This window comes from Mustela nivalis (genome assembly GCF_964662115.1).
Source record: "Mustela nivalis genome assembly, chromosome: 17".
NCBI classification, from domain to species: domain Eukaryota; kingdom Metazoa; phylum Chordata; class Mammalia; order Carnivora; family Mustelidae; genus Mustela; species Mustela nivalis.
Genome location: NC_139036.1, coordinates 19,502,054 through 19,521,961, shown reverse-complemented (window position 1 = coordinate 19,521,961; position 19,908 = coordinate 19,502,054). Strand labels below are relative to the sequence as shown.

The 19,908-nt window shown below is 44.8% G+C and overlaps 1 protein-coding gene across 1 annotated transcript in view; it reads right to left on the bottom strand.

The window, feature by feature from the left end:
• Positions 1-5,790: 5,790 nt before the first annotated feature.
• SLC6A4 (solute carrier family 6 member 4) overlaps positions 5,791-19,908 on the bottom strand; it is a 33,379-nt gene continuing 19,261 nt past the window's right edge. Inside the window, exons 8-14 of the mRNA XM_082707095.1 lie at positions 19,327-19,454; positions 18,216-18,328; positions 17,442-17,573; positions 16,316-16,415; positions 14,370-14,470; positions 10,332-10,499; positions 5,791-8,093 (exon numbers count right to left, since the gene is read on the bottom strand). Coding sequence (XP_082563221.1) covers positions 8,019-8,093; positions 10,332-10,499; positions 14,370-14,470; positions 16,316-16,415; positions 17,442-17,573; positions 18,216-18,328; positions 19,327-19,454 — 817 coding nt within the window. The 3' untranslated portion in view covers positions 5,791-8,018. The remainder of the gene's footprint in view (positions 8,094-10,331; positions 10,500-14,369; positions 14,471-16,315; positions 16,416-17,441; positions 17,574-18,215; positions 18,329-19,326; positions 19,455-19,908) is intronic.

The following is a 19,908-nucleotide window of genomic DNA, read 5'->3' as shown; positions in this document are numbered from 1 at the left end:
TTTTATTTATTTATTTGTCAGGGATCACAAGTAGGCAGAGAGGAAGGCAGAAAGAGAGGGGGAAGCAGGCTCCCTGCTGAGCAGAGAGCCTGATGCGGGGCTTGATCCCAGGACACTGGGATCATGACCTGAGCCGAAGGCAGAGGCTTAACCCACTGAGCCACCCAGGTGCCCCTGGAATTCTCCTTTTTGATGGCGTCTTTGTCTGGTTTGGGGATCAAGGTAATGCTGGCCTCATAAAATGAATTTGTAAGTTTTTCTTCCATTTCTATTTTTTGGAACAGTTTCAGGAGAACAGATGTTCATTCTTCTTTCAAATGTTTGGTAGAATTCCCCTGGGAAGTAGTCTGGCCCTGGGCTCTTGTTTGTTGGGAGATTTTTTTATGACTGCTTCAATCTCCTTACTGGTTAAGGGTCTGTTCAGGTTTTCTATTCCTGGTTCAGTTTTGGTAGTTTATATGTCTCTAGGAATGCATCCATTTCTTCCAGATTGCCAAATTTGCTGGTATATAGCTGCTCATAATATATTCTTATAATTGTATTTCTTTGGTGTTGGTTGTGATCTCTCCTCTTTCATTCATGATTTGTTCTTTTGATTTCTATTTCATTGATTTCTGCTCTGTTCTTTATTATTTCTCTTCTCCTGCTAGATTTAGGCTTTCTTTACTGTTCTTTCTCCAGCTCCTTTCAGTGTAGGGGTGGGTTATGTACTTGAGGCCTTTCTTATTTCTTGAGAAAGGTTTGTATTGCTATATACTTTACTCTCAGGACCACCTTTGCTGTGTCCCAAAGATTTTGAACCGTTGTGTTTTAATTTTCATTTGTTTCCATGAATTAATTTTTTTGTTCTTCTTTAATTTCCTGGGTGACCCATTCATTCTTAGGCTCCATGTATATGATTTCTTTCCAACTTTCCTCTTGTGTTTGAGTTCTAGTTTCAAAGCATTGTGGCCTGAAAATATGCAGGGAATGATCCCAGTCTTTTGGTACCCACCTGATTGTGACCTAGGTTGTGATCTATTCTGGAGAATGTTCCATGTGCACTAGAGAAGAGTGTGTATTCTGTTGCTTTGGGATGGAATGTTCTGAATATATTTGTGATGTCCATCTGGTCCAGTGTCATTTAAAAAGTCTTTTATTTCCTTGTTGATCTTTTGCTTAGATGATCTGTTCATTTCAGTGAAGGGGGATGTTAAAGTCTCCTACTATTATTATATTATTGTTGATGTGTTTCTTTGATTTTGTTATTAATTGGTTTATATAATTGTCTGCTCCCATGTTAGGGGCATAGATATTCAAAATTGTTAGATCTTCTTATTGAATAGACCTTTTAGTATGATATAATGTCCCTCCTCATCTCTTATTATAGTCTTTGTCTTAAAATCTACTTTATCTGATATAAGGATTGCCACTCTTGATATAAGTATTATAAGGATATCATTTCCATGATATAAAGATTTCTTTTGATGGTAAATTGTTTTCTACCCCCTCAGTTTAAATCTGGCAGTGTCTTTGGGTCTATTAGTTTCTTGCAGACAGCATATTGATGGGTCTTATTATTTTATCCATTCTGATACCCTGTGTCTTTTGATTGGGGCATTTAGCCCATTTACATTCAGGGTAACTATTGAAAAATATTAATTTAGTGCCATTGCATTGCCTGGAAGATGACTGTTACTGTATATTGTCTCTGTTACTTTCTGGTCTGTTACTTTTAGGCTCTCTCTTTGCTTAGAGGACCCCTTTCAATATTTCCTGTAGGCCTGGTTTGGTGTTTGCAAGTTCTTTTAGTTTTGTTTTCCTGGAAGCTTTTTTAATCTCTCCTTCTATTTTCAGTGACAGCCTACCTGTATATTTTTCTCATTTAGTGCTCTGAATATATCATGACAATCCTTTATGACCTGCCAGGTTTCTGTAGATAGATCTGCTGCCAATCTAATTGTTGTATGTTACAGACCTCTTCTCCCGAGCTGCTTTCAAGATTTTCACTTTGTCACTTGTAAGTTTTACCATTAGATGATGGGGTGTTGACCTATTTTTTATGGATTTTGGGGGGGATTCTCTGTGCCTCCTGGATTTTGATGCTTGTTCCCTTTGCCAAATTAGGGAAATTCTCTGCTATAATTTGCTCCAATATGCCTTCTGCCCCTCCCTCTTTCTTCTTCTTCTGGGATCCCAATTATTCTAACATTGTTTCATCTATGGTATCACTTACCTCTCAAATTCTCCCCTTGTGGTCCAGTAGTTGTTTATTTCACTTTTCTCAGCTTCTTTATTTTCCATCACTTAGTCTTTTATATCACTAATTCTCTCGTCTCCCTCATTTATCCTAGCAGTAAGTGCCTCCATTTTTTTTATTATACCTCATTAATAGCTTTTTAAATTTCAACTTGATTAGATTTTAGTTCTTTTATTTCTCCAGAAAGTAATTTTATTTCTCCAGAAAGTGCTTTTGTTTCTCCAGAAAATGATTCTCTAGTATTTTCCATGATTTTTTTGATCCCAGCTAACACCTTGATAATTGTCATTCTGAACTCTAGTTCTGACATGCTGCTAATGTCTGTATTGATTAAGTCTCTAGCCATCAGTACTGCCTCTTGTTCATTTTTTTGAGGTAAGTTTTTCTGCCTTGTCATTTTATCCAAATAAGAATAGATAAATGAGAGAACAAAATACTAAGAGGATATCAACAACCCCAGAAAAATATACACTAACCAAAACCAGCAGGGAGAAAGGAGAAGGAAAAAAAGTATATATATAGATAAAGATATAGTTATATATAGATATATATCTATATATATGGTATCTATGGTATCACTTATCTCATATCTATGGTATCACTTATCTATATCTATAGCTATATATCTATATATAACTATATCTAGATATATCTAGATATATATCTATATGTATTTATTCACTAGTCTAATACATATCTAATATATATATATATATATATATATATATATATATATATATATATCTGTATCTATAAGACTGGTGAATAGAACAGGGCCACACACTTAATTTGGGGTGCATTTGGGGCTGTTAGAAGAAACTTGCCTCCCAAAATTATGAAGAAAGAAAAACTTTATATATATATAATATGTAAATGAATATAAATATATATAATATATATACACACACACACAAACACACACACAAATAAGGGTAAACACAATGAAACACAATGAAAGGATGGAATATGACTGTAATGATGACAATTTAAAAGGATTCTAAAAAAGAAATTGATAAGTTGGTTGAGGGCGCCTGCGTGGCTCAGTGGGTTGAGCCCTTGCCTTTGGCTCAGGTCATGGTCTCAGGGTCCTGGGATTGAGTCCCACATTGGGCTCTCTGCTCAGGAGGGAGCCTGCTTCCCTCCTTGCTCTCTGCCTGTCTCTCTGCCTACTTCTGATCTCTCTCTGTCAAATAAATAAAATATTAAAAAAAAAAAGAATTTGGTTGAGAAAAGGGGGGTAAAAAAGAGAATGTAATCAGGCAGGAGACTAGCACAAAGCCATGCACTAGATAGGGTATATTTTGATCTGTTAGAAGAAACTGTATCCCAAAATTCTAAAGAAAGAAAAACCTATATGTATACAAAAAATGAGGTTAAATACAATGAAGGGTTAGAATAGGACTATAACAATGAAAATTGAAAAAGATTTTTAGAAAGGTATTGATAAGATAAAATAGTTTAAAAAATTAAAATAGGAAAGAGGAAAAAATTTTTAAATAGAATAAGAAAAAAATAAAATTAAAAAAATTTAACTTTGAAAGACTAAGGGATGGGAAAAGAGCCATGAATTCTGTGTTGCTTTCTCCTAGCTCTGGAGTTCTGCAGTTCTTATTGATCGGTGAACTTGGTCTTGGCTGGGTTTTCTTGCTGATCTTCTGACAGAGAGGCCTGTTGCAGAGATTCTCAAATGTCTTGGCCCAAGGCAGAATTGCACCTCCCTTGCCAGAGGCCAAGCTAAGTAATCTGCTAGGGTTCGCTCTCTGGAGCTTTTGTTCCCTGAACACTTTCCATACCACTTTGGAGGATGGGAATGAAAATGGCGGCCTCCCAATCTCCAGCCTGGAGGAGCTGAGAGCTCAGGGCCCCACTCCTCAGTGTACCCTCAGAGAAAAGCAGTCAATCTCTGGTCTCCGGCCACACACCATTCTCACCCAGCTTGTGACCGAGCATTTCTAACTCTGGTGCATGGCCCCGTTTGGAGTCTTCAAACCCAGCAAATTCCTGCTGCCCTCTACCGCTCCCGGAGGAGGAAGGTGAGTCTCCCTGGGTCTGCCATTTGTGGAGTCCCTGCTCAGAAAGTAGTGGCCCAAATGTCTCCCAGATCACAGTTTAAGGTAACCCTGAGCTGAAAGCCCACTATTCAGGTCCATCTCTGCATCCGGTTTCCCCCCTCCAATACCTGAGAGCTCCGCTGCACTCAGACACCCTCGGTCCTTCTGAGACCCTGAGGGACTGAGAACACACTGTCCCCATGAAGGCTCCATCCCTCCTTAGCCTCTGGAGTGACGTCCCTCAGTATAGCAGACTTTTAAAAGTTCCAATTTTGTGTTCTGCTGCTCTATGGTTGCTGGCAGCTGGCCCCTCCCCTCCGCAGTCTATCATCCCATAGATCACCTCTGACTCACTTGTCTGCATGTCCTACTTTCCAAAAAGTGGTCGCTTTTCTGTTCCTAGAATTTCTGCTCTTCTCTTCAATCTCCTGTTGAGTTTGTAGGTATTCAGAATGGTTTGGTAACTAGCCGAACTCCTGGGACCCAATGATATTTATGTCTCATAGTCCTCCACCAACTTGCTCCAACCCCTTCCATGTTGACTTTAAAGTATATAACTCTTCCCACTGAGCATAGGACTATTTTGCTTTTATTACATTACTTACTTATGGGATGACAGGTTGTAACATAGTCTCTCTGGGGAACCTACTGCTTTTCCCCACTAGCCCCCGAGCCAAGAAAAGAAGGAATGGAGAAAAGGATGGTGAAAAATGTCCTCTGATTGCTGTCGTAAGAATGATCACCGTCATTCTGAACAATTCTGGTATTTCATGCACCAGTTGTTGATTTATGAGTAGACATATGCTAAGAAGGGAACCAGCCTTGGATTGTCCGATTCTGTGGCTAAGCACTAAGATATGGAGTAAGAACACCATAGTTAAGCCATTGCATTCCATAGTTTCAAGCCTCGCTTTGATGGTGAAACCCAAATCAATTATACAACAGGTGTAACATATCAGGTCACTCCTTCAACTTGTCAGAGAGACGTATCCTTACTTCTAGAAGAGTAATCTCCCTTTTCAGGCTTGGGAATGGCATGGATAGGTTAAATGGAAATGTATATTTAAGCTTAAATTTTGAGATTAATGAAATTAACAAGTTTAGTAAAAAGAGGATGGTGAGGGGGTGACATCTCACCAAAAAAACTTTTTTTTTTTTTGCCTTATTGTTAGATTTTATTATTTGATATGATTTTCACTAGTTGGTTTTGGAGCTATTGTGTTGACTTTGTGCTTGTCAGATGGGGCAGCCAGGGCAATGAATTTAGGCTACCAATCATATGCATTCTAAACAACAAATGGAATAAATTTTAAATAGATTGTAAGTTTTCTGGAAGGGAGAGGAATTCTTTGGCTTCATTGCTTATCAATATAGGAAACAACCTTAATCAGCTGAATTCCCTTGGCTTCCTTCTATGCCTTTATCTTCTGTATTGCCTCTTTCCTGTGTGTTGCTTACTAATAAAATCACAGAAAAAAAAAATTAACTGCAGTAGTGAAATAACTTTACAATTCAATTCCATTTTATTTTTTACTTTTATGTAAATACTACATTAGATGTAAAAGGTCTTTAAAAGATTGTTTTAAAGTCCATCTACCTACTTCTAAGTTTTCCTTTAAAAAAAAAATCCGTAGTAGTACTGATAAATAGGGATCAAGTAAATGAAAACTGTGCAGAACAGAGATTTCATTATTTAAGTCCAGTGAAGTCTGAAAACTTTTCAAAACACCTATATAATCCCTTCGACACCTGGCGTGGCAGAACTCTAATTCTGTTTGAAAAAGTGCTTTTTTTAAAAAATGATGTCTTTGGAACATGCATAAGTGTGTGTGGGACAGAAAGAATTCGTATCTGAATATCTTCATAAAGTAGTTCTTTAAATTTGCAAAGCTAGTTACCACTGACTTACGCTGCCCCTTAAACAACCCCTCTCCCCTCAGCGTGCTAGAAAGCGAAGAGAATGGAAATAAGGAGCATGAAGGAATGAAAGAGGAAAGATAATGAAGGTAGGTCAGTGAGGGACTTTTTAATCCCTCTACTCTTTTCCTCTAATATTTTGGGAAACTTCTCAGCAGCTCACTTCTATAAGGAAAATATCCTGCTGGGAGAAGCAAAGAATCAGAAATAGAAGGATGTAGGGAGAATACAAGAAGACGGCTGGGGCAGAGACTGGGGGGCGGAAAGGAGCCAAGAGAGGAAGATCTATAATTGGATAAAACCAAGTCTCTGCTAGATGGGTCTTCTTTCTATAAGGCTGTTAGAATTCAATGCTATATATATAGAGGACTGAAATGATGTGCAGCGAGATGATTGAGTCCTTTTATCATTGACTAGGTTTATTCCCTTTAAGATTTTGGTGAGGAAATCTTACATTAAAAGGTAAATTTACTTCTTTACTTACGCATCTGAAAGCCAAAATCCACCCGGGGTCAAATTTACTTGATCCGTATTCAATGTTTTATGTGAAATGCAAGGTTATTCATTTAACTGACCCTTTTCCAATTAGCCTTGCTTATTTTAGCCTCAATCTTGAGTATTATCTGGAGAGCTCACAATCCTGGTAGTCAACCAGGAAGGGTTGGGGGAATTCCATTTAAGGCTAATCCAGAGTCTCCAATTACTTCTGGATTGAGGGCAACCTCGGTTAAGGTCAGGGTACCAGACCTTTATACCCTGTAAGCAAGAATTGGATTTAATCCTCTCTTCACAAATCAAAGTAACCCGAGCAGTCAAACCAGGTCATCTGAAACAGCTTAAACGAGATGGTCACCTGAACACCGAAGAAGCATTTGTCAGTATCACCTTCAAAGCGGTTTATGGCCAAGCCACAGTCACTAATGAAATGGGCCGGATTTGCCTGTGGAACATTATCCTGCATGTTTCGCTGGCAGGGACAGGAAGATGACAATGAAGTGCAGCAAACGCTGAACACGGGCCCAGAAAGGAAGGTGCGCGCTGAAGTGTGTCACTGGAAAAGGCAGAGGTGGCAATGATACCCTTATAATAACATACACACACATTTGAGTAGGTGGAATTGTTAATGTAAGAAAAATTAGAGGAAATTCATATAGTTTGTAATGGGCCCAAAGTATTGGAATAGAGAGAAGGATACACCGAGACAACAGTATACACAGACACACATGCTCACATGAATACATTATTTTTCCATTTAGTTTCTACATCTTCCTCTCCTGACTCCACAAAGGCACACGGGTTACAGGGTTCTAGAAGATTCCAGCTATAGAATTCTATGCTACTCGGAAAATATATGGCTAACAAAACAGTATCCCTGTTTTCTCCTACGTGGTTTATGCACTCATCAACAGTGAAATCTTTAGAAGCAAGTGGATGTCAGATACCAATGATCATAACAAGAAACGATGCAGGAGACTTGTACAAACTTGATTCTAAACCTAATCCTAACTGATGAGATGGTGGCTCTCATCACCTCCATACACACCCTCACACATCCAAAATAGTCCAGTTTAGCTGGTCATAGAGCTAACACGGTGATATGTCCAGGAGATTTCCCAGAAACAAGTATTTGGAGGCCATAAGAGTCTGGGCACCATAGTCTTTTGGGACAGTCTCTCCATGAAGAAGGCCCTTCCTTCCATTGTCAGGTGTAGCTGGAAACTCGTTCACTGAGAGGGGAGAAGGCAAGGCATGACTTGTCAGAACCAGAGGAAGAGGTTGTTGGGAAGCCATTTTCCTCTCACTGAAGCATGTTATATGGCATTCAAGTGGATGTCCCCATAGGGAATTTCTGTCGCTGTTTCTGGAGTGATACCTTTAATAATACGCTGTTGGGAAGAAAATACAATGTTGAAAACATTCATTAACACTTAGTTAAATATTTCAACATTAATATGAAAACATTTAAATAGCATTTTAATGGCATTTACTAGTAAGTGGGAATAGTCTCACTGACTTTCCTTAAGAAAGGCATTCCCGATTTATTTGTTCCCAACTATAGATAAAAATGATACATTCAGGGAGCCCTTGGCAGGCTCAGTTGGAAGCTGTGACTCTTGATCTCAGGGTCAGGAGTTTGAGCCCCATGTTGGGTGTAGAGATCACTTAAATACAACTTTGAAAATGACATATTCAGGAACTATAAGCATCTGTCAACTAATTACAAAAATCATTGTAATATTAATGGGAGAAAATGATGAACTTTCAGTAGAACCTCCACTGGGGTATAACATGCTTTCAAGGACCTGGGAAAGCAAATCTTTTTCTCTGGACCAAGGAAGCCTCCTTGACCACATACTGCTCAGGGAGCAGAGAGAATGCTGGACTCTGTCCACCCCCTGCCCCCTGCACCCCTGCCCCAGCCAGGCTCCTTCCGCCCTGCACACACACCAGACGCATGATGTGGATGCAGCCACTGCAATGGCTAGGATGTCCCTGATCTCATCAATCTGCCTGTGAAGAAGTACTGGTTAGCATACCAAGGTACAAATTATCACAAAACTTTAAAAAGACGTGATGATTTAAATCATCACTCCTAAAGCAAACTCATGTTGACATAGGACTCATTACAGGGAAGACTTTAGGAATTTTTAGTTTGGAAACAGCTGAGATACACAGCAGCTTTAAGACGATCTGAAATACACTTGGGCTTGGGTATGAAATATACAGCCCACCATGTAAAACTTAGCATCAGGGTGACATGAAGAAGGGAAAACAGCAGCAACTCAGAGGCTTAGAAAAATCTTTAGGAAGCTGCTTAGTAAAATTTTTGATGGCTGAGAGTATGTACAGGAAGTGGGCAAAATTGGATCTGAAAGCATTTTTGATTTATGGATTGTAGGTGAAGCTGTGCTACTCATCCTTTATATTTTGCATTGAAAATGAAAGTCTCTTTCTTTCTTTCTTTTTTTTTTGAGTATAGTTCCTACACAATATTACATTAGTTTCAGTCCTTCAATCTTTTGTTCCCTGATTCTGGGAGTTTGTTCTTCCTTACAGAGGAGGGTCTATGGAACTCAAATAGTTCCATCTGCATAGTTAATGACATTAACAAAACTGTCTATTTTGTGTTCCTAATCAAGTTCACATTCAAGAACTGTAGTCTCATGCCAGAAATCCCCTTAAAAAGAAGTGGCTGCAGCCCTCATCAGCTACCTGGACATGTCAGTTCATTGAAAACATAATTTCACAAACCATCCCCCCCCTATAGAGGAGTATGTAAGCTGTGACTGATTAAGCAGAATTAAGTCTTGCTAATTGGGAACTGGACACAGATCATTCTAACTAGTCTTGAGGGGGGCTATGTTGTGCAGAAAGAGCAGAGAGCACGAAGATGTATAGTGGAACGGTATCCTGAACAACACAAGTAGAACTTTTGGCTTTTGTGTCCTAGTCCCCAGCCACCCATGCTGCTGCCCTTCTGGCTGCTGATCTCCCAAAATGCCAGGCCCACTTTTGTTTTCCCTGTTTTGGTAACATTCTAGTTGCTAGACTACCATGGCTCTCAAAATTTGCCAGGCCATGGCCATTTGCAAGGTGACAATCTAAGAAACAGATCACCCCGGACTATGACCTCCAGATTGTAATCAATGGAACCAAAGGACTGCAATAAAGGATGATTTAAAGGAATAAACTCAACAGTTCTGGGCCCGAGTGTGTATTTCAAGCCACACCAGGGTCCAAGGCCCTTGGGGAGGAATGAGGTTGTGATCAAACAGAAAACATAAAAAGTATGTATTGCTTCAGACATGACAGATCTGATGTCCATGCCCGATGGCAAGCAGAAGGCAAAGTGGTCATCTGAGACGTTTAGAATGCTATACACAGCTCAAGCTGTGGGCTGTGGTGCATGCAAATACCAGCTCTCTCTCTCATCACCGCATCGAAGGCTCCTGGGAGTGGCAGCCAATACAGGTCGCTCACTGGTGTAGACATATAAATATAGAAGATCGAGAGCCAACGGTGGAGTTTCACATGGGGGACTCATCTCCTCTGAACCGAGCACAACCAGAGTATCCTTTTCTCCCAAAACAATTATTAGTCAGAACACACGCACGAGCACCTACCTCTTTAAATGTCCCTGGAGTGACGATCAGCCGGTACGCTATGTATGTGGGGATGCAGATGAAAGACGAGGTCCCTATGCAGTAACCCAGGATGATACTCCACTGAGGGTAGTTATACTGGAAAAGTCGGAGCTGGGGCGGGCTCATCAAAAAACTGCAGATGATGAACTGGAACCAGAATGCCAAGAAACATTACAAATCGTAACGACATCCTTGCAGATAGGGGCGGTTCTGATACCCCAGACCCCAGATGCTAAAGCTGGGATCCTTTCAGGAAATCCCTCAAATGTGAGAGATCCTTGATTGAACTCTGACGCATAGAATCCACTCATTGCTGAGCCCGAGCTGCAACCAGGAAACAGCCAGGTGCTTGTACTGATTCTCCTCTCCACCCCCCCATCTCGACCCTTCGAGCAAGGATGCCAAGGCCTCAGAACGTTTTTTTCTGAGGAGTTAAAGCAATCCCTTTGGGGCAAAGGGGAAAACACCGGCAACTATGAAAAGTGATTTGGGCCCGGTCTTGCCAGACAGTGGAAGAATGATCTGGGTGGCCTCTCCACAGCATCTGCCCGTCCTAGGGCCCCACAGTTCTCTAGGTTCTGTTTTCACTTCCTCCTGCCTTTCCCAGCTGTCAGATGGAAGTTACCTGTGTCCGGGAGAGATACTAAGGTTCTCAAGACCTGGAGAAGCCTTGGGCTCTTGGGTATATGTGTCCCCTCTTTTCTTGAGGTCTCTGCTTTCTGCATTGAGAGCCTTAGCCTGGGGTTCCTATAGGCATGGCCCTGCCACGACGTGTCTCAGCCATGAGTGACCACCCGCCCTGGCCCTCATCATGACTGGAAGTGTGGAAGGAGAAAGAAAATTCAAATGAAAATATCTCCCCCCGCAAAAAACACCACGGTGTGTTCCCAACACTCAGTTTATAGGTTTTCCTACTTCAGTTTGGTTTCCAGAGGGAGAGCGTAAACACCAGTTTCTGCCTAGTAACCACAGGGCCGAAATCGTCACTGCTCTTGATTTAATTTTATTACTCCGTAGTCATAAAGAAAGCAGTGATGTAAACTATTTGTGTGGTTCGACAACTATTTATATCTTTCCTTCTTTGTCTGCAGGTAATAAAATGGGAAGTTGTTAAACACACATCCATCTTCCCAACAGTGTTATCCTAAGTCTGGGAGAAAGCTTTCCCAGCGCAGACCCTTCCCGGGACTCGCTGTCCTCACCCCTGGGCCCAGCTACTCGGGGAGCTAGTTCTGGAACATGGCAAGGCTGCACCGTGAGGAGCCTTCTATAACTCCTTCTCATCTTCACGTCAGGTATGGGAAACCCAGCCCAGTTCAGAGAGGCCTCAGGCTCCTGTGGTAGCCAGTGTGTGTGCAACTCTGGACACACCCCATGCAGGGACAGCTCTGCCTCTCCCTGCTCATATATATTTTCTTTTTTCTGAAACTTGGCTTCAGTGAAAAAGAATAGTTTTAGTAAGCGACTGCTTGTTCACTGAAGGCAGCCTTAAAAAGCGCAGAGCCAGGGATCTGGTACAGAGACCCAAAAGTGGAAGACGAATTTGCCTCCCATTCGCTGGGCCCTAGAGCACTTGCCTTTAGAGGAAGTGAGTAAAAGCAAACACGGCAGGGGTCAGGGGTGACGGGCCTCAGCCAAGTCTGTGCATGAGTTCTGCTGGGCATGGGAGCTCACGGGGCATGATTGCACACCACGCATGTTTGCCCAGGCTGCTAGATAGCCAGAGGCTCACAAAGATGAAATACTATAAAGCCTGGGGCCAGGACGAGGGGAGGGAGCCTGCGAGGCACTCGCCTTGGGCACAACAGTTAAGTCGATTTTAGTCATCAAGGGGGAATACTTTAGTGCAATATTTTTAAAAAGACAAGATCTGACAGGGCCAGATTAGGGTAAGGTGAGCGAGGTGAGACACGCAAGTCCAGGTCAGGCCTTGTGTTTATTTAAAATGTTGAAATCTGCTGACTGGGGACTTTCCTGCATTAATTTTGGTTTTTAAAAAGTGTTGTGGTAAAAGGTAGTAGTTTTGAGTAGTTTGGGCCCAACCCCTCCCCCCTTCCATTTGACACCTGTGGCCTTACTTGCCTCTCCCAAATCTCAGCCCTGGACATCCTTTCCTTCCTGGTAGGGGATACTGAAGCAGAGAGACAGAGCTTCTTCCCTCAAGGAACTCAAAGGAACTCTCCTCTTTTCTTTGAAAACCAAATGAAAGGATTTAAGTAGATTATCAAGAAGCACAGGTAATCACAGAAATTACTGATCCATCTATGTGAGAACTGCGTCTAGTGATCGCCAGCTAGGCAGTTCGTGCCAGCCCTCTCACGGAAAACAACGAAATGTCCTGGATTTTAAAAAAGACATGTTTTTGTTTTTGTTTTTGTTTTTTTAAAAACAGATGAACATAGGGGAAGGGGAAAAAGAGAGCAAGGAAAGCAAACCATAAAAGATTCCTAAGGATAGAGAACCAAGAGGGTGGATGGAGGGAAGGGGTGGAGGTGGGCTGGCTGGGTGACGGGATTACGGAGGGAGCTTGTGGGGAGGAGCACCCGGTGTTACAGGCAAGTGATGACTCACTCCCTTTACTAAACATTACACGGTTCCCTAACTCAAATTTTAAAGTTTTAAAGAAAAATATACACGTATTTTTAGTTTACCAGTGAGCTGACCAGGTAATAAGAACTACCAGGCCAAGTCTGGGGGAACAACTAGAGCCACCAGAGCACTCCCCAGAGCCGCTGGGCACTGAGAACTATCTGCTGCCCAGGGCAGTGGTTGGCTTTGGTTTTGGAAACCTGCGGGGGTCAGGGGAATGGAAGTCAAGCAAAGCTTCTGGGGTACAGACAGACTCACACAGCATCACAGAGGCAAGAGGGAACTTACGGCTCACCTTATACGTTCATGTCCAGATGTACGGGCACAAAAAGTACCAAACAAAGGGCCGCCCAGAGAAAGTCAGAACAGAACACACGAAGGGATTCTCCCTTGTTGTTTTAAACAAGACGGGGAAGGAACAATGACCTCTATGTCAAAGCCAGAGATGTCCCTAAGACAAAATGTTTGGCCCAGACATTCCTAACAAGCTAGAGCCTGATGGAAGGACCAGTCCAACAAGCTTTCTGGCTCTATGAGATTAAAAAAATTCCCTCCAAGATAAAATTACAGTTAAAATGAAAGAATTGGAGAGTGATCCCTGCTGACGGGCACAGAGCCACTTTACGCAGGGCTGCCTTGGAGCACAGCTGGGATGTGAGCAGGGAGCTTCGGCGTCTTGGGGCAAGTGTCTCCTTCGGAGGGACACGGGGGGTGAGCACTGAATGCAAAGAGGCAATGCTTGGAACTGAATGTTCTCACCCAGGTCCTTGGGCATTAGATGGATTCTACTTTTGACTCAGGTCCACGCTTGAGGACTCTCGTGTGGGGCATCTTGAAGACAATGAATACGAAATTACAAGGACCCCTCCTCCCAGGGCCTTCAAGAGCAGCTAAGGAAATCCTTCCCAGGTCTTGAAGAGTTCTTACACGTCACATGTAACCTGGGACCCTTCAGGCTTCAATTTCCTTAACTGTAAAATGGCATATGAGGACTACGCTCCTTCATGGAACGGTTGTAAGGATTCACAGAGCAATGGATCTAAGTTTAGCACGAAGTCTGGTCTGGCACGTCATGTTCAATAAATGTTATTTATCATTCTCACGGAGCAGGGTTGTGATGGACACATGCCACAGGGATCCAAGCCCCGACTACCCTTCCATGGTGCTGGAAGCCAGAAAGTGGGGAAGCCCGGGGGACACACTGACTGGGAGGGACACCGGAGGGGCTTCTCAAGGGCTGGTCATGTTTTTATTTCTTAGCATGGTTCCTGCTGCGAAAGCATGCTTGATTTATAAAGTTGCAATGAGAGGTACACTTCAGATTTACACACTCTTCTGCAACTATGTTACACTTCAGCACAATTTACTCTACATAACAGTTGGGGTGAACCTTTCTTCCGGGCCAGGGAGAGGGAAATGGCCACTCACCAGGAGAAAGAGAGGGCTGATGGCGACCCAGCAGATCCTCCAAAACCACCCAGGGCTGAAGCCGAGCATTTCCTTCACGTCACTGCAGAACTGAGTGATGCCTAAAGTCACCCGCAAGAGAAAGAGAGATCGGCTGAGGGACGACATGGACTCCCTCAGAGACAGTGAGCAGCTCTGGAGTTTGTCGCGGCGGGGACTCAGGGGCACCAATCTGGTCTGAAAGTGGGACAGGGGACTTGTCACAAAACTGCATTTGATAGCCAGCAACGTTCTTTCTACATGGAGTGGGCGAGGCAGGTGGACATTTGGGGAGGGACCCAAAGCCCCCTCTTGGTGCCCACACTGCGCTTGACTTCTGAGATCTCAGCACTCATCTGATTTTACTATTACTGTAGAAAAGAAAGTTACATTTTATCTAGGAATCGGGACCCCACTTGACAGAGACGGACTTGGACCATACATTGGAAACATTCAAGAGGAAATTTTAACAGCAGATTGCCTGCTCACATGCCAGATCAAGATCAAGGTTCTTCTATAAAAAATATGTGCATGGGAGAACTGAGAACTCCTCCTGGTGAGAAGCTGGAAACGGGAAGGCGGGGCGCCCTGCAGTCCATTCCCCGAGAGCCTCAGCAACAGCCAGGTCCCGTACCCTGAACTCCGTCCTTGGAATCACTGAGGAGACAGGGAGGGATTCTTTTTAAAACACTGGGCTCATGTGCAACTCAGAATATGGGGCCTCCCCTTCTTCATGTTACGTGTAATGACAAACAGGCTAAGGCTGTTCTATTACCATAGAAACCAGGGAAATCAATACATTTTCAGAATGAAATAATCACTTCTTGATTTTAAAGATGAAGAGAGGTATCTCTGAACCTGGTTTCTCTCTCTCTCTCTCTCTCTCTCTCTTTCTTCAAAGATATGTTTGAGTAATCTGTACATTCAATGTGGGAGTCGATCTTAGATCAAATCCCGATTTCGATTTCTCTCTCTTTTTTTCTTCAAAGATTTTATTTATTTATTTTGAGTAATTTCTACATTCAATGTGGGACTCAAACCCTGAGATCAAGAGCCACACGTTCAGAGCACCTGGGTGGCTCAGCCAGTTAAGCATCTGACTTCGGCTCAGGTCTGGTCCTGGGATCCAGTCCTACATGGGACTCCTTTGCTTATCAGGGAGTCTGCTTCTCCCTCTCCCTCTGCCTGCAGCTCCCCCTGCTTGTGCTCTCTTTCTCTCTGTTAAATAATAAATAAACTCTTAAAAAAACAAAACAAAAAAACCAGTCCCATGCCCTATGAATGAGCCAGCCAGGAGCCCCTGAACCTGGTTCTCTTCATGTCAATTGCCCAGGTCAGCCCATCCCCACCCACGGATTCTTGGGAGCCCTGCCGATGGACCCATGTCAGCTTCCTCTCTCTGCTGCTGCGAGTTTCACCCCTATCAGATTGCACCCCGGCATCCCAGGGGCTGAACTGGGGATTTTGCCAAAGCAGATAATCCACACGGGAACATTCTTGCCTCTTCCCTGGGAGAAGGTCTCCCAGACTCTATCCCGGGGCTTTATGGGGAGCTCTGTAAAATACGGGTATATTATACCCTCCCCAAATGCATTCCCCGTGCACTGGTTCTTCGTTGTCTGTGCCGCTCTCAGACCCCGCAGCATCTCCAGCCTCCTCCACGGGTGAGCTCTATGGAACTGGTCAGCCCACGCCCTCTGGGTGAACATTTAAACTCAGAAGGAGACAGCGTCCTCCCACGAGCCAAGGGGAATCTGTGGCATGGAGTGTGGAGGACATGGTGACCTGCATCGGAAGAAGCCACTCTGCAGGCGTGGTTTTCCAGGCCCCCAGGGAGGTGACGTCTGGTACCCTGCCCCGGCTTTCTTGGATGAAATCAGCCCTTCTCTATTCTGGGGGCTCCAGGCTGGTGGAGGGAAGCATCTTACCATAGAACCAGTACACAGCCACAGCCTCTATGAGGACAACGGTGAGCACCGCCGGGCCCGTGGCATACTCCTCTAGCAGCTTCACCACGTAGGCCCCTCCCTGGAAAGGAGACGGCAAACGAGTTAAGGGCCCTCCGACGCACTGCCTCCTCTTCATGGGGAAGGCCGATAGCTGCTTCTTAACTTTGACCAGTCCCACCTGGGACCTAAGATAAATTTCCCAGAGCCTGCCTCTGAGATCAGCCCTCGCAGCGTGGGCCAGACAGCTCGGCACCACACGTCCCTTCCTGTGCTACAGAGCACTGTCTCCTTGCTTCTTCTCCCACTGAGCTTTAAGAGATAGACTCAGAAGAGTCCCTGGATCTGTTTTCAACTTCCTTCCACTTATGCAGCACCTACTGTATACTCTGTCCTAAAGAATCCCAGTCCCTAAAGACAGGACCTGGGCCAGTTCGCAATACCAGACATGCTGAGCACGTTGGTTCTGGTTTCTCCTTCTGTCTTAACTTGCCAATCCCTTGGGTCCTCCTCAGGGTGCCCCCCGCACCCCACCCAACCCTGTTGACCATAGCTTGAAGATGCAGGTCTTCAAAATCTGCCTTGAATCAGGAGGACATAAGCCAGGGATGGCTGTGGGTGTGATCTTATTTCATTTTAACTGTATTTGCCTCCGCTTAAAAAAAAAAAAAATCATGGGAGAGGGTCTGACTTCTTCACCATTGCATATTCTCTGGGGGAGACAAAGTGAGATTACAAACAGGAGATGCCAGCCTCCAGATATTCTGGATATCGGGACATCAGGGCAGTAATCCCACAAAAGCAGCCCTAAAGACTGGAAAAGCAAATCTCAGTTCTTCTCCAGACACACTGCAAAGCCTGAAATCCAGCTGGGTCGATTGCAAGATGGAAAGCCCTCCAACTACCAAGCACAGAACAGATTCTACACACAAACACTGCCGGAAACAACTTTCCTCCTGATCCCTGGTGACATTTGCAGAGCAGCATCAACCCTCTTACTTGGTGCCAAAGCCAGGGTGCCACGGAAGATGGAAGCAAAGGGACAGGTTCTTGTGGGGCTCTGCTGCCTCCGCAGAGGCTACTCAAAGCTGGGGGTTGCAGTACTCACGAAAGTCAGGGTGGCCAGGGAGCCAAAGAAGCACGTAATGACGACACCAAGCACAAACCACTCCCGGCGCTTGGCCCAGATGTGCGGAAACTCGTCGAGCACAGCTGTGATCACCCCCTCCAAGCCTGCAAACTGAGAGGGACATGCCAGCTGTCACAGGGGAGGCTCAAGGCCAGTGTGTTCCCTTCGAGGACAGCGAACGGGAAGGTAGGTGGCTGGTCATGATGGGCTCCCCACAGACCCCAGCCCTCGCTGGCAATGTATCACCCCATTTTCACGGTTTTCATAAAGAAGGTAAAGAAGCCCCCCCCCCCAAGCACATCAAAGAAAGAAACAGAGCGCCCGGACAAGACTGCTTTATGTGAGGCCTCCTGGGGAGACTCCGGCTTCACCAGAAAGACCAACTCAAAGCTGAGAGTCTTCCCACACTACTAAGTGCCAGGTGCTGAGTCAAATGTGGGGCAGCAGGGCACCGAGACCCAAGAGGGACCTTTAGGGTCCCTCTGGTGCAGGGACAGCACCCAATAATAGCAGTTCACATACCTGAGCCCTGTTCTGTGCAGACCTCTTACCCTCATTAACCCCTTAATGACTCTCGCAGGTCCTAGAGGGCCATGAGCAGCTGCAGGGAGGCCTGAACCAGGGGCTGAGGGAGCACCGGGAGGGAGCAGCCAACACCTGCTGGGGTGGCCAGGATGGGAAGGATACGCGCACCTTCCTCCCCAACCCCCTCGTCTCCTCCAGAAAGCCAGGCTTCCCTCCCCATTCACTCACGGTGCTGTCCAGGCCCAGCGTGATTAACATCAGGAAGAAGATGATGGCAAAGAAAGTGGATGCTGGCATGTTGGCTATGGCTTCTGCATACGTGATGAAGAGGAGGCTGGGGCCTGAGACAGAGTGGGAGAGAGGAGGAGGTGGTCACCGACACCTGCCCTGCAAAGACGTCTCGGGGAAATGCAGCCACACCAACAATTACACTTCTGTCACGGGAACTTACATGTGAAATAGGCTTTAACACACCCCGAACACTTGCTCACACTCCACGCCATCCCCCTTGCCTATCCTGACATCAAGAGAGGGAAGGAACCGCAGCCATCTTAAAAGGTACAAACCCTCAGTCAGTTGGCGGGGGAGGGGTATGGATGGAAAGAAACCCAAGACCCTAACACTAGCAAAACTACACATGGGAATAAGAGTTTCCACCACATCACAACTCAGAGCTTTTTTTTTTGGGCCAGGACTGATATCCAGAGCATTTAGCTCTCTCTGATGGTATTAGCTAAAAAACAGTAGGAACGGTGAAACATTCCAGAAGAGTCCTAGAGGCCTCGGAATAAAGACCTCCCGCTATTTTTAAAGTCCCTTTTGATAGTGTGAGGGACATGTCCTCCACTTCTCACGGGCTGGATGGAAGTGCCTGAGCTTGGGGTACCAGGACGAGCACAGCTGTGCATCAGGTCAAAGACGGAAGTGTGTTGGCAAGAAAGCCCTGGGATTCCATCCACAAACTTCCATGGCCACTTCTTCAATATCTGTCACTCCTTTTCCACGAAAACCTCACAATACAGTAGCGTGACTACGTCATCTATATTTTATTTTTCTCCAAGGGGAAATTCAAAGGATTAATAATCATTTGCTTATTAGACTTGGACTCATCGCCAGACCAAACACAATGCCTTTAAAAGCGCTCATCCAGTCATCCAGCTGCTGCATCCCCTCCCCACCATGGCTGAGCACGCAGAAGGCGGTAAGTTTCTCTAAAACCTTGGACAATGTTTAAAGGAACATTTAGAAATAGCTCAAAACTTAGATATCTGTAAGGACCCAAAGAGCAGCCAAGCCATTCAGTGAGAGCAAGGGACATAAAGAGAACACAGGTTCCCACCTGCATCTTTGGCCACCTCGGACACATCCTCGTTCCGCATCTCGGCCATATACCCGAGCACCGTGAAGATGACAAATCCGGAAACAAAGCTCGTCATGCAGTTCACCACGCTGGTCACCAGGGCGTCTCTGGAGCAGAGAACCCAGCGGGACTGAGACAGTTCCGAGGACAGAGTCTCAAGAGCACCAGTCTCCACCCGAGGCCCTCAGGGACCTGTCCTGGTGTCCCCTCTTGTCTGCCCCAGCCTGGCCTCTCACACTGGTTGGTAGCTCGAAGCACGGGCTGCCATTTGCACCATGCATGGCAGGGGGTGAGCCCGGGGCTGGTTTTAGTGACGTCCTGTGGTGAACTGGAACCACCCAGACCTCCTGACTTCAAACAAGAATTGCTCTGGGGGTGCCTGGGTGGCTCATTGGTTAAGTGACCGCCTTCGGCTCAGGTCGTGATCCTGGAGTCCCAGGATCGAGTCCCGCCTGGTCAGGCTCCCCGCTGAGCAGGGGAGCCTGCGTTTCCTCTGCCCCTCCCCTCCTCATGCGTCCTCTCTCTCTCAAATAAATAAATAAAATCTTAAGAAAAAATTGC